Source organism: Orcinus orca, chromosome X (genome assembly GCF_937001465.1).
Source record: "Orcinus orca chromosome X, mOrcOrc1.1, whole genome shotgun sequence".
Lineage (NCBI taxonomy): Eukaryota > Metazoa > Chordata > Mammalia > Artiodactyla > Delphinidae > Orcinus > Orcinus orca.
The window spans coordinates 40,568,768-40,581,889 of NC_064580.1; the positions used below are offsets into that span (position 1 = coordinate 40,568,768).

At 37.5% G+C, this 13,122-nt stretch overlaps 1 protein-coding gene across 11 annotated transcripts in view; it reads left to right on the top strand.

The window, feature by feature from the left end:
* The window catches only part of KDM6A (lysine demethylase 6A), a 209,309-nt gene that overhangs the window by 79,139 nt on the left and 117,048 nt on the right, over positions 1-13,122 (top strand). For all 11 annotated transcript variants that reach the window (XM_033412200.2, XM_033412202.2, XM_004283395.4 and 8 more), the window contains exon 4: positions 2,151-2,200. In XM_033412200.2, the coding sequence (XP_033268091.1) occupies positions 2,151-2,200 (50 nt within the window). The remainder of the gene's footprint in view (positions 1-2,150; positions 2,201-13,122) is intronic.

A 13,122-nucleotide genomic window follows, 5' to 3' on the forward strand; every position in this document is an offset into this window, starting at 1 on the left:
TGGGCTTCATCTTAAGAATAGTTCCCCTGTGGTGGCAGTTGGTGATATATGCTTCCTTGTTCACATCAGGCAGTAGAGAGAAAACACCTTTTCCATGACTGTTCTCTATAAATCCGTCAAACCTTATTTGACTATTCTGTTCTGTCTAGCTTGGTAAGTTGGTTTGCTTTTCTTTTTAGAAAACCATTAATCAGAGATCTTTATGAGCTAGCTACACTCATGTATGAAGAACTAGAAAACAGAAGATGGCTTGAAATCACCTCTTCCTCAGAACTGGAAAAATTACAGTCTAAATGTCCTTCCAGTGATAGGTTGGTTGGCATCATCTTTGTGCAAAAAAGATGAACATAATTCAAATAAGTTACTTGTTCAGATACGTGATGATGTTTTTGGGTGATGCTTCTCTAATTTGAACATATTCAGGAAGTTCTCTATGTGGTATTCTATATGGTATTCATTTTGGCTGCTTACTGATGAACAGTATGAAAACATACCTGGAGTTTTAGAAAATGTTAATTTCCACCCTCCCCATTTTTTTTCAGTATAAAATTTTTTTACACATGTTGAAAATCTTATTTGAAAATGTTACTCTTTTTAAAAATTGAGGTATAATTGATATATAACTATTAGTTTCAGGTATATAACATAATGATTTGATGTTTGCATATATTGTGGAATGATCATAGTTAAGTCTAGTTAACATCTGTCACCATACACAGTTATAGTATTTTTTCTTGTGATGAGAACTTTTAAGATTTACTCTTAGCAGCTTTCAAATATGCAATACAGTATTATTAATTATAGTCATCATGCTGCACATTACACCCCCGTGACTTATTTATTGCTCATGAGTTTTTAAAAAAAGGCTCTCTACCAATTCTAATGTGCATGTATAACCTTTACTTTACTTTGTTACTGCCTGCCCCTCACTGAGTTTTTGGATTGACAAGCTCTACAGTTGACTGTTCAACAGCACAGGTTTGAGCCTTGCAGGTCCTCTTATACGTGGGATTTTTTCAGTACATATATGTACTGCTATTTTTATCATCCGTGGATGTGGAATCCGTGCACATGCAGGGCGGACTGTGGGATGTGATCACAGTGGATTTTGGTATCTACGGCGGATCCTGGGACCAATCCACTGCAGATACTGAGGGACGACTGTAGTTTAATTTCTTCCAGAGCCTGTTATACCTTGAGATGGATTTAGGGGTATGGGATGCCCTATTTTGGAATTGAGTTGGAGTTTGGGGTAAGGTAATTGTGGGCTGGGTTTTTTTCTTTTTTGATTGTATGAAAGGGAGCAGCACAAAAGGAGTATGGTTGACCCTTGAACAACAGGGGTTTGAACTTCGCAGGTCCACTTACACATGGAATATTTTCAGTAGTAAATACTATAGCACTACATGATCTTGTGGTCGGTTGAATCCAAGGATACAGAACTGCGGATCCAGAGAGCCGTCGATAAGTTATACTTGGCTTTTCTACTGTGCGGAGGTCAGTGCCTCTTACGTCTGTGTTGTTCAAGAGTCAACTGTAGTTCCTTTGCTCTTTGAGGTGGTTGAGCTCTTAGTCTTTTTTTTTTTTTTTTTTTTTTTTTTTGAGGTATGTGGGCCTCTCACTGTTGTGGCCTCTCCCGTTGCGGAGCACAGGCTCCGGACACACAGGCTCAGCGGCCGTGGCTCCACGGCATGTGGGATCTTCCCGGACCGGGGCACGAACCCGTGTCCCCTGCATCCGCAGGCGGACTCTCAACCACTGCGCCACCAGGGAAGCCCTCTTAGTCATTTTTGGAAGTGAGATCCCTTGTTAGAACAAACGACCCATCACATTCTGGAGTATTAATCCATTTATCAGATTTGGTCTCTGAGGAAGGTCAAGTTGATTCAAGAGGTTGCCCAGATTCTGTTCAAGTGCAGGTCTGAAATGTGACCATGGTTTTACTTCCTTGAACTCCTATATATTGGACATTTGTTACCATGTCTGACTATGAGTAGGGACGCCCCAGAGTTTAAATTGTTTGGTTTTAAATATCACTATCTGCTGGGAGGTGGGTATGATGGGAATTTTGTTGTAATGTTTCTTAAAACTTGTTAATTGATTTTGAAATGGGACATAATTGTGACTCATGCTTATTTTCCTTCTTTCAGCATTATCTGCATACCAGAGGTACTACAGTTTACAATCTGACTACTGGAAGGTTAGTGCACATTTGCATACCCCTTCCCTTCCCCTCTTTCCCTCTTCCCCTTCCCTTCCCTTCCCTTCCCCTCTTCCCTCCCCTTCTCTTCTCTGGCAGATTACTGCTGTTTATACTCAAAACGAATTGTGCTCTTGCTTTTTTGTTTTGTTAATTGAAAATATTACTTCTAGGCAAAAGGGATTGGAAAGGGAGAAATGAGTGTTCTTCATTTGTGCTGTCTTGTATGATCAACTTGTATTTTGTTAAAAGAATTAGATTATTCTGACACAGTTTGTTGGCCAAAGACGATCCAAAGTGTGAACGTTAAAGCCATTAAAATCAAATGGCAACAAAATGATTCTTCAGTTGTCTTAAGTTGGTACCTAGGAATAAAAGAAGTCTGAAGATGGCTGTATCAGGCTGAAAAGGGAAGGCATAAATGAAAATCTTTATTGGTATAGTCTGTCTATAATTGGAGCTCTGAGGGCAGCTGAACCTAACCATTTTTTAAAAGACCAGTACCTAAATGAAGAACTGTGCACAGCAATGAATCATCTATTTTCTTAGTTTGAGCAGTGCATAAAGTTACCTGGACAGGTTAATCTTTCACATCATGTTTACTTTGAAGTATAAGTTTACTGACCAGTGGGGTTTCTTTATCTGAATTGCCATTTCAGATTTTTAAGGTGGATTTTATTTTTTCTATTGCCTAATTTATGTTTCTTTTTGATATGTAGAAGTTTTAACAGTATATTTTGGTAATTTAAAAAATATATTGAAAATATCTTTTCTAGTCTATGGCTTATCTTTTCTTCTTTTTAAAGCTTATTGAAGTGTAATTAAATACCATAAAATTCAACTTCTTTATGCCATTCAGTGACTTTTAGTAAATTTCCGGAGTTGTGCAACCATAACCAAAGTCTTACTTTAGGACATGTCTATCTCACCGTAATGAAACCTCATGCCCAACCCCTGGCGAGTACTAATCTACTTTCTGTCTCTGTGTATTTGTATTTTCTGGGTATTTCATATAAATTGAATCATATAATATGTAGTCTTTTGTGACTGACTTCTTTCGCTAAGCATATATTTTTAAGGTTGATCCATGTGTAGCATGTATTAATACTTTATTCCTTTTTATTATCTAATAATATTCCATTGTGTGGTTATACCATATTTTATATATCCATTCATCAGTTGAGCATTTTAGTTGTCTCTACTTTTTGGCTATTGTGAATAATGCTCCTGTGAACATCTGTATACAAGTTTTTGTGTGGACATATATAGTTTCAGTTCTCTTCGGTAAATAACCAGGGGTGGAATTGCCAGGTTGTAAAGTAAATCTATGTTTAACATTTTGAGAAACTGCCAAAATTGTTTTCCAGGGTGGCTGTAACATTTTACATTCTCACCAGCAGTGTATGAGGGTAACAGTTTCTCCATATCCTCATTATTACAGTTTTTATTTGCATTTTCCTAATGACTGACGTTGAGCACTGTTTAATGACCACATTAGCTATTTGTGTATATTCTTTGGTGAAATGCCTCTGTAAACCTTTGCTGATTTTTAAATTTGTTTTTTAAAAAATTAGTGTGTTGGGACTGCCCTGGCGGTTCAGTGTTTAAGACGCCACGCTTCCAATGAAGGGTGCATGGGTTTGATCCCTGATCTGGGAACTAAGATCCCACATGGCTGCGTGGCGCGGCCGAAAACTTAAAAAAAAAAAAATTGGTGTGTTGTAAGAGTTCTTTATACATTCCGGATACAACCCCTTATCGGATATATAATTTGCAAATATTTTCTCAGAGTCTGTGGCTTATATTTTCATTTTCTTGATAGTATAGTTTGAAGTGCAAAAATTAAAAATTTTGATGACATCCAAATTTCTCAACTGTTTCTTTCATTGCTTGGGCTTTTGGTTTTGTAGCTAAGAAATCTTTGCCTAATCCAGTGTCATGGTGATTTCTTCCATTGTTTATTCAATCAGTTGCTTCAGTACAGATAGTACTGCAGTAAATAGTAAAAGTGTCTTTTTGTTAGTGTTCTTTGGTATAGATTCTCTTTGGTATAGATTCCTTGATAATTGGGATTGCTGGGTCTAGTGGTGTGAACCACTCCTTTGGGAGCTCTTGTTTCCCCTTGGTCTTAACCAAGAAAGTTTATGTCAGCAGGCTTTTTGTGAAATCTGATAGGTGAGAAATGGTGTCTTGTTTTTAACTTGCATTTTCTTAATTGAATTTTTAATTGAAGTTTAAAGACTATTTGTGTTTCCTTTTCTTTGAAATATTTGTTCATTTCTCTTCAGTTGGGCCATTGTTTTCTTTCTGTTTTGTATAGCCATATTTTATGTATGATCTATATTTATCCTTTATTTGTGATAAAAATTGCAGTTTTCATTTATTGTTTTATTTTGCTTTTGTGTGTTTGTTTTTGTCCATGCAGAAGTTATTTCTATCTAGTCAAATTTATCAGTCTTTTTCTAAATTGCACCTGCATGTTGAATCATAGGATAGTTTTTTCCTCACTCCCAGGTGTTAGAGAAATTCATCCACATTTTCTTTTAGTACTTAAATGGTTTTAGTTTTTAATTTAAATCTCTGATCCATTTGGGATTTATCCCTGATTTATAGTGTGAGGAACATCTAAGTTTATTCTTTGCCTATGGCTAATTATCCCAACATAATACATTGTTAAAAAATTTCATTTTTTCCGTACTAATTTGAGATGTTGCCTTAGTTGTATGCTAAATTTTCATATGAAGTTTTGTCTACTTATATTTTCTGTGGTCTGTTTCATTAGTCTGTTCATGAATTAATGCTATACTATTTTACTTACAGAGGTTTTGGAATAGGTTTACACTACATATACAGTATGTATACGGTAGTGCTGTGGCACCCTTTCCCCATTGTTCTTGTTTCTAGGGTTTCCCTGGCTGTCCTTTCTTTGTTGCTTGTTTTTCCAAATAAACTAATTAACTCCACAAAAATAGCTGATGATTTTTCTCTCCGGCTTTTTTGAAGTATCATTTACATTATTTTAAGTGTTCAAATTTGCTGCATTTCGGCAATTTATATGGGGTTGTGTAATCATTACTGCAATTAAGATATAGAATGTTTCTATCACTCAAAGTGTTCCATTGTCCCCCTTTACAGTTGATTCCCATTCTTGACCCCTGGTCCCAGGCAACCAGTTATCTGTGTATATGCTTTCTGGAGTCTCTAATTTTGCCGTTCCTAGAATGTCACACACCTGGATTCAAATAGCATGTATTTTTTTGTTTTAATTTAGCATACTGTTTTTGAGATTCATCCATGTTCTTGTGGGTATCAGTATCGTGTTCCTTTTCATTGTTATGTAGTATCTAATAGAATGATTATACCACAATTAATTTTCCCATTTATTAGTTGACAAACATTAGGGTTGTGTCCAGCTTTTGATAAGCATGAATGAAGTGCAGTGAACATTATTTGTTTTTGTGTAGACATAGGTTTTCACTTCTCTTGGTATATATACCTAGGATTTGGAAATGCTGGGTCACATTGCAGTTGCAGAGTTAACGGCCAAACTTTTACAAAGTGGCTGTACCACTTCACATTCTTACTAGCAATATATGAGATTCTCAGTTGTTCTACATTTTGGATATCACTCGGTACTTTCAATCTTTTTAACTTTAGCCATTCTAGTAAGTAAGTAGTGGGTTTTCATTTTGGTTTTATCTGCGTTTCCCCAATGATAGTGATGTTGAGCATCTTCTATGTGCTATTGGCCTTTCATGTACCTTTTGTTATTATCTGTTCACATCTTTTGCTGATTTTTAACTTCTTTTTGTGTATTATTAATTGAGTTGCATGGGCTCTTTGCATATTCCCTTTGTCAGATATGTTTTGCAAATACTTTTTCACAGTCTGTGGTTTGCTTTTTGTTTTCTTACTTGTGCCTTTTTACGAGCAAATATTTATAATTTTGATGAAGTCCATTTAATAATTTTTTTCTTTTATACCTTGTGGTTTTTGTGTTCTGCTAAGAACTCTTTGCCTACCTGAAGATCATAAACATTTCCTCAGCTTTTTTTCCGCAGGAGTTCTATAATCACATTTCTTAAATTTTGGTTTATGATACATTTCAGGTTGTTCATGATGTGAGATGAGCATCAGTGTTCTTCCCCACCCCTTGAACACATATCCAGTTGTTCTAGCATCATTCATTGGAAAGACTGTCCTTTCAAATTTGATTTACTGTTTATTTCCTCTTAGATAAAAATCAGTTGACCATTTAGTTTTGTGTCTATTGCTAGATCCTCTGTTATATTCCCTGTTACGTTATGTTCTATATGTCTATTTTTTCGTTCTTTTTTTCCCTTTTTCTTTTCTTAACATCTTTATTGGAGTATAATTGCTTTACAATGGTCTCTTAGTTTCTGCTTTAAAACAAAGTGAATCAGCTATGCATATACATATATCCCCATATCTCCTCCCTCTCGCATCTCCCTCCCACCCTCCCTATCCCACCCTTCTAGGTGGTCACAAAGCACCAAGCTGATCTCCCTGTGCTATGTGGCTGCTTCCCACTAGCTATCTATTTTACATTTGGTAGTGTATATATGTCCATGCTACTCTCTCACTTCGTCCCAGCTTACCCTTCCCCCTTCCCCTTCCCCGTGTCCTCAAGTCCATTCTCTATGTCTGCATCTTTATTCCTGTCCTGCCCATAGGTTCTTCAGAACCTTCTCTTTTTTTTAATTTTTAAGATTCCATATATATGTGTTAGCATATGGTATTTGTTTTTCTCTTTCTGACTTACTTCACTCTGTATGACAGTCTCTGGGTCCATCCACCTCACTACAAATAACTCAATTTCGTTTCTTTTTATGGATGAGTAATATTCCATTGTATATATGTGCCACATCTTCTTTATCCATTCATCTGTTGATGGACACTTAGGTTGCTTCCATGTTCTGGCTATTGTAAATAGAGCTGCAATGAACATTTTGGTACATGACTCGTTTTGAATTATGTTTTTCTCAGGGTATATGACCAGTAGTGGGATTGCTGGGTCGTATGGTAGTTCTATTTGTAGTTTTTTAAGGAACCTCCATACTGTTCTCCACAGTGGCTGTATCAGTTTACATTCCCACCAACAGTGCAAGAGTGTTTCCTTTTCTCCACACCCTCTCCAGCATTTATTGTTTGTAGATATTTTGATGATGGCCTTTCTGACTGGTGTGAGGTGATACCTCATTGTAGTTCTAATTTGCATTTCTCTAATGATGAGTGATGTTGAGCATCCTTTCATGTGTTTGTTGGCAATCTGTATATCTTCTTTGAACAAATGTCTATTTAGGTCTTCTGCCCATTTTTGGATTGGTTTGTTTGTTTTTTTGATATTGAGCTGCATGAGCTGCTTGTAAATTTTGGAGATTAATCCTTTGTCAGTTGCTTCATTTGCAAATATATTCTCCCATTCTGAGGATTGTCTTTTATTTTTTATTTATTTATTTATTTTTTTGCGGTACATGGGCCTCTCACTGTTGTGGCCTCTCCCGTTGCAGAGCACAGGCTCCGGAGGTGCAGGCTCAGCTCACGGGCCCAGCCGCTCCGCGGCATGTGGAATCTTCCCGGCCCGGGGCATGAACCCGCGTCCCCTGCATCGGCAGGCGGACTCTCAACCGCTGTACCACCAGGGAAGCCCCTGAGGGTTGTCTTTTCGTCTTGTTTATGGTTTCTTTTGCTGTGCAAAAGCTTTTAAGTTTCATTAGGTCCCGTTTGTTTACTTTTGTTTTTATTTCCATTTCTCTAGGAGATGGGTCAAAAAGGATCTTGCTGTGATTTATGTCATAGAGTGTTCTGCCTATGTTTTCCTCTAAGAGTTTTATAGTGTCTGGCCTTACACTTACGTCTTTAATCCATTTTGAGTTTTTTTGTGTGTGTTTGTGTGTATGGTGTTAGAGAGTGTTCTAATTTCATTCTTTTACATGTAGCTGTCCAGTTTTCCGAGCACCACTTACTGAAGAGGCTGTCTTTTCTCCATTGTATATTCTTACCTCCTTGATCAAAGATGAGGTGACCATATGTGTGTGGGTGTATCTCTGGTCTTTCTATCCTGTTCCATTGATCTATATTTCTGTTTTTCTGCCACTACCATACTGTCTTCATTACTGTAGCGTTGTAGTATAGTCTGAAGGCCGGGAGCCTGATTCCTTCAGCTCTTTTTCTTTCTCAAGATCGCTTTGGCTCTTCGGGGTCTTTTGTGTTTCCATACGAATTGTGAATTTTTTTGTTCTAGTTCTGTGAAAAATGCCATTCGTAGTTTGATAGGGATTGCATTGAATCTGTACATTGCTTTGGGTAGTATAGTCATTTTCACAATGTTGATTCTTCCAATCTAAGAACATGGTATATCTCTCTCTCTGTTTGTATCATTTTTAATTTCTTTCATCAGTGTGTTATAGTTCTGTGCATACAGGTCTTTTGTCTCCTTAGGTAGGTTTATTCCTAGATATTTTATTCTTTTTGTTGCAGTGGTAAATGGGCATGTTTCCTTAATTTCTCTTTCAGATTTTTCATCATTAGTGTATAGGAATGCAAGAGATTTCTGTGCATGAATTTTGTATCCTGGTACTTTACCACATTCGTTGATTAGCTCTTGTACTTTTCTGGTGGCATCTTTAGGATTCTGTATGTATAGTATCATGTCATCTACAAAGAGTGACAGTTTTACTTCTTCTTTTCTGGTTTAGATTCCTTGTATTTCTTTCTCTTCTCTAATTGCTGTGGCTTAAACTTCCAAAACTATGTTGAATAATAGTGGTGAGAATGGACAACCTTGTCTTGTTCCTGATCTTAGAGGAAATGGTTTCAGTTTTTCACCATTGAGAATGAGGTTGGCTGTGGGTTTGTCATATATGACCTTTATTATGTTGAGGTAAGTTCCCTCTATGCCTACTTTCTGGAGGGTTTTTATCATAAATGGGTATTGAATTTTGTCAAAAGCTTTTTCTGCATTGATTGAGATGATCATATGGTTTTTCTCCTTCAGTTTGTTAATATGGTTTATCACATTGATTGATTTGCGTACATTGAATCCTTGCATTCCTGGGGTAAACCCTACTTGACCATGGTGTATGATCCTTTTAATGTGCTGTTGGATTCTGTTTGTATTATTTTGTTGAGAATTTTTGCATCTGTGTTCATCAGTGATATTGGCCTGTAGTTTTCTTTCTTTGTGACATCTTTGTCTGGTTTTGGTATCAGGGTGATGGTGGCCTCGTAGAATGAGTTTGGGAATGTTCCTCCCTCTGCTGTAGTTTGGAGGAGTTTGAGAAGGATAGGTGTTAGCTCTTCTCAAAATGTTTGATAGGGCTTCCCTGGTGGCGCAGTGGTTGAGAGTCCGCCTGCCGATGCAGGGGACACGGGTTCGTGCCCCGGTCCGGGAAGATCCCACATGCCGCGGAGCGGCTGGGCCCGTGAGCCATGGCCGCTGAGCCTGCGCGTCCAGAGCCTGTGCTTCGCAACGGGAGAGGCCACAACAGTGAGAGGCCCGCGTAATGCAAAAAAAAAAAAAAAAAAAAAAAAAAAATGTTTGATAGAATTCGCCTGTGAAGCTGTCTGGTCCTGGGCTTTTGTTTGTTGGAAGATTTTTAATCACAGTCTCAATTTCAGTGCTTGTGATTGGTCTGTTTATATTTTCTGTTTCTTCCTGTTTCAGTCTTGGGAGGTTGTGCTTTTCAAAGACTTTGTCCATTTCTTCCAGGTTGTCCATTTTATTGACATAGAGTTGCTTGTAGTAGTCTCTTAGGATGCTCTGTATTTCTGCAGTGTCAGTTTTTACTTCTCCTTTTTCATTTCTAATTCTATTGATTAGAGTCCTCTCCCTTTTTTTCTTATTGAGTCTGGCTAATGGTTTATCTATTTTGTTTATCTTCTCAAAGAACCAGCTTTTAGTTTTATTGATCTTTGCTATTGTTTCCTTCATTTCTTTTTCATTTATTTCTGGTATGATCTTTATGATTTCTTTCCTTCTGGTAACGTTGGGGTTTATTTTGTTCTTCTTTCTGTAATTGCTCTAGGTGTAAGGTTAGGTTGTTTATTTGAAATGTTTCTTGTTTCTTGAGGTAGGATTGTATTGCTATAACCTTCCCTCTTAGAACTGCTTTTTCTGCATCCCATTGGTTTTGTGTCGTTGTGTTTTCATTGTCATTTGTTTCTAGGCACTTTTTGATTTCCTCAGTGATCTCTTGGTTATTTAGTGGTGTATTGTTTAGCCTCCATGTGTTTGTATTTTTTACAGACTTTTTCCTGTAATTGATATCTAGTTTCGTAGTGTTGTCGTTGGAAAAGATACTTGATGTGTTTTCAGTTTTCTTAAATTTACCAAGGCTTCATTTGTGATCCAGGATATGATGTGTCCTAGAGAATGTTGCATGAGCACTTGAAAGTGTATTCTGTTGTTTTTGGATAGAATGTCCTATAAATATCAATTAATTCCATTTAAAGCTTGTTTTAAAGCTTTAAGTCGCCTACCATGATTGTGTTGCTGTCGATTTCCCCTTTAATGGCTGTTAGGATTTGCCTTATGTATTGAAGTGCTCCTGTGTTGGGTGCATAAATATTTACAATTGTTATATCTTCTTGGATTGATCCCTTGGTCATTATGTAGTTTCCTTCTTTGTCTCTTGTAAAAGTCTTTATTTTATAGTATATTTTGTCTGATATGAGAATTGCTACTCCAGCTTTCTTTTGATTTCCATTTGCATGGAATATCTTTTTTCGTCCCCTCTGTTGCAGTCTCTATGTGTTCTTAGGTCTGAAGTGGATCTCTTGTAGACAGCATATGTATGGGTCTTGTTTTTGTATCCATTCGGCCAGTCTGTTTTTGGTTTGAGCATGTAATCCATTTACATTTAAGGTAGTTATCGATATGTGTGTTCCTGGTACCATTTTCTTAATTGTTTGGGTTTGTTATTGTAGGTCTTTTCCTGCTCTTGTTTTTCCTGCCTAGAGACGTTCTTTTAGCATTTGTTGTAAAGCTGGTTTGGTGGTGCTGACTTCTCTTAGCTTTTGCTTGTCTGTAAAGGTTTTAATTTCTCCGTTGAATCTGAATGAGATCCTTGCTGGGTAGAGTAATCTTGGTTGTAGGTTTTTCCCTTTCATCACTTTAAATATGTCCTGCCACTCCCTTCTGGCTTGCAGAGTTTCTGCTGAAAGATCAGCTGTTAACCTTATGGAGATTCCCTTGTATGTTATTTGTTGTTTTTCCTTTTCTGCTTTTAATATTTTTTCTTTGTACTTAAATTTTCATAGTGTGATTAATATGTGTCTTGGCGTGTTTCTCCTTGGATTTGTCCTGTATGGACTCTCTGTGCTGCCTGGATTTGATTAACTGTTTTCTTTACCATATTAGGGAAGTTTTCAACTATAATCTCTTGAAATATTTTCTCAGTCCCTTTCTTTTTCTCTTCTTCTTCTGGGATCCCTGTAACTCGAATGTTAGTGCATTTACTGTGGTCCCAGGGGTCTCTGAGGCTGTCCTCCGTTCTTCTCATGCTTTTTACTTTATTGTGCTCTGTGGTAGTTATTTCCACTGTTTTATCTTACAGGTGACTTACCTGTTCTTCTTCCTCAGTTCTTCTGCTATTGATCCCTTCTGGAGAATTTTTAATTTTATTTATTGTGCTGTTCATCATTGTTTGTTTGCTCTGTTCTTCTAGGTCCTTGTTAAATGTTTCCTGTATTTTCTCTGTTTCCAAGATTTTGGATCATCTTTACTATCATTACTCTGAATTCTTTTTCAGGTAGACTGCCTATTTCCTCTTCATTTGTTTGGTATGGTGGGTTTCTGCGTTGCTCCTTCGTCTACTGTGTGTTTCTCTGTCTTTTCATTTTGCTTAACTTACTGTGTTTGGGGTCTCCTTTTCACAGGCTGCAGGTTCATAGTTCCCGTTGTTTTTGGTGTCTGCCCCCAGTGGCTAAGGATGATTCACTGGGTTGTGTAGGCTTCCTGGTGGAGGGCATTCGTGCCTGTGTTCTGGTGGATTAGGTTGGATCTTGTCTTTCTGGTGGGCAGGACCATGTCTGGTGGTGTGTTTTTGAGTGTCTGTGACCTTATTATTTTAATTTTAGGCAGCGTCTCTGCTCATGGATGAGGTTGTGTTCCTGTCTTGCTAGTTGTTTGGCCGTAGGGTGTCTAGCACTGTAGCTTGCTGGTCGTTGAGTGGAGCTGGGTCTTAGCGTTGCGATGGAGATCTCTGGGAGCAGTTTCGCCATTTAATATTTCATGTGCAGCCTGGAGGTCTCTGTTGGACCATTGTCCTGAACTCGGCTCTCCCACCTCAGAGGCAGAGGCCTGACACCCGGCTGGAGCACCAAGACCGTGTCAGCCACATGGCCCAGAAGAAAAGGGAGAGAAAAAGGAAGGAAGGGAGGGAGAGAGGGAAGGAAAATTATTAAAAATAAAAAAATTAAAAAGTAATAAAAAAGAAGAGAGCAGCCAAACCAAAAAAGAAATCCACCAATGATAGCAAGTGCTAAAAACTATACTAAAAAAATAATAAAAAGAAAAACGGACAGACAGAACCCTAGGACAGATGGTAAAAGCAAAGCTATACAGACAAAGTCACACAAAGAAGCACGCACATACACACTAACAAAAAGAGAAAAAGAAAAAAATATATATATATAAAAGGAAGAGAGCAACCAAATCAATAAACAAATATACCAATGATAATAAACTCTAAATACTAAACTAAGATAAACATAAAACCAGAAACAAAGTAGATGCAGAAAGCAAACCCCAAGTCTACAGTTGCTCCCAAAGTCCACCGCCTCAATTTTGGGATGATTCATTGTCTATTCAGGTGTTCCACAGATGCAGGATATATCAAGTTGATTGTGGAGATTTAATCCGCTGCTCCTGAGGCTGCTGGGAGAAATTTCCCTTTCTC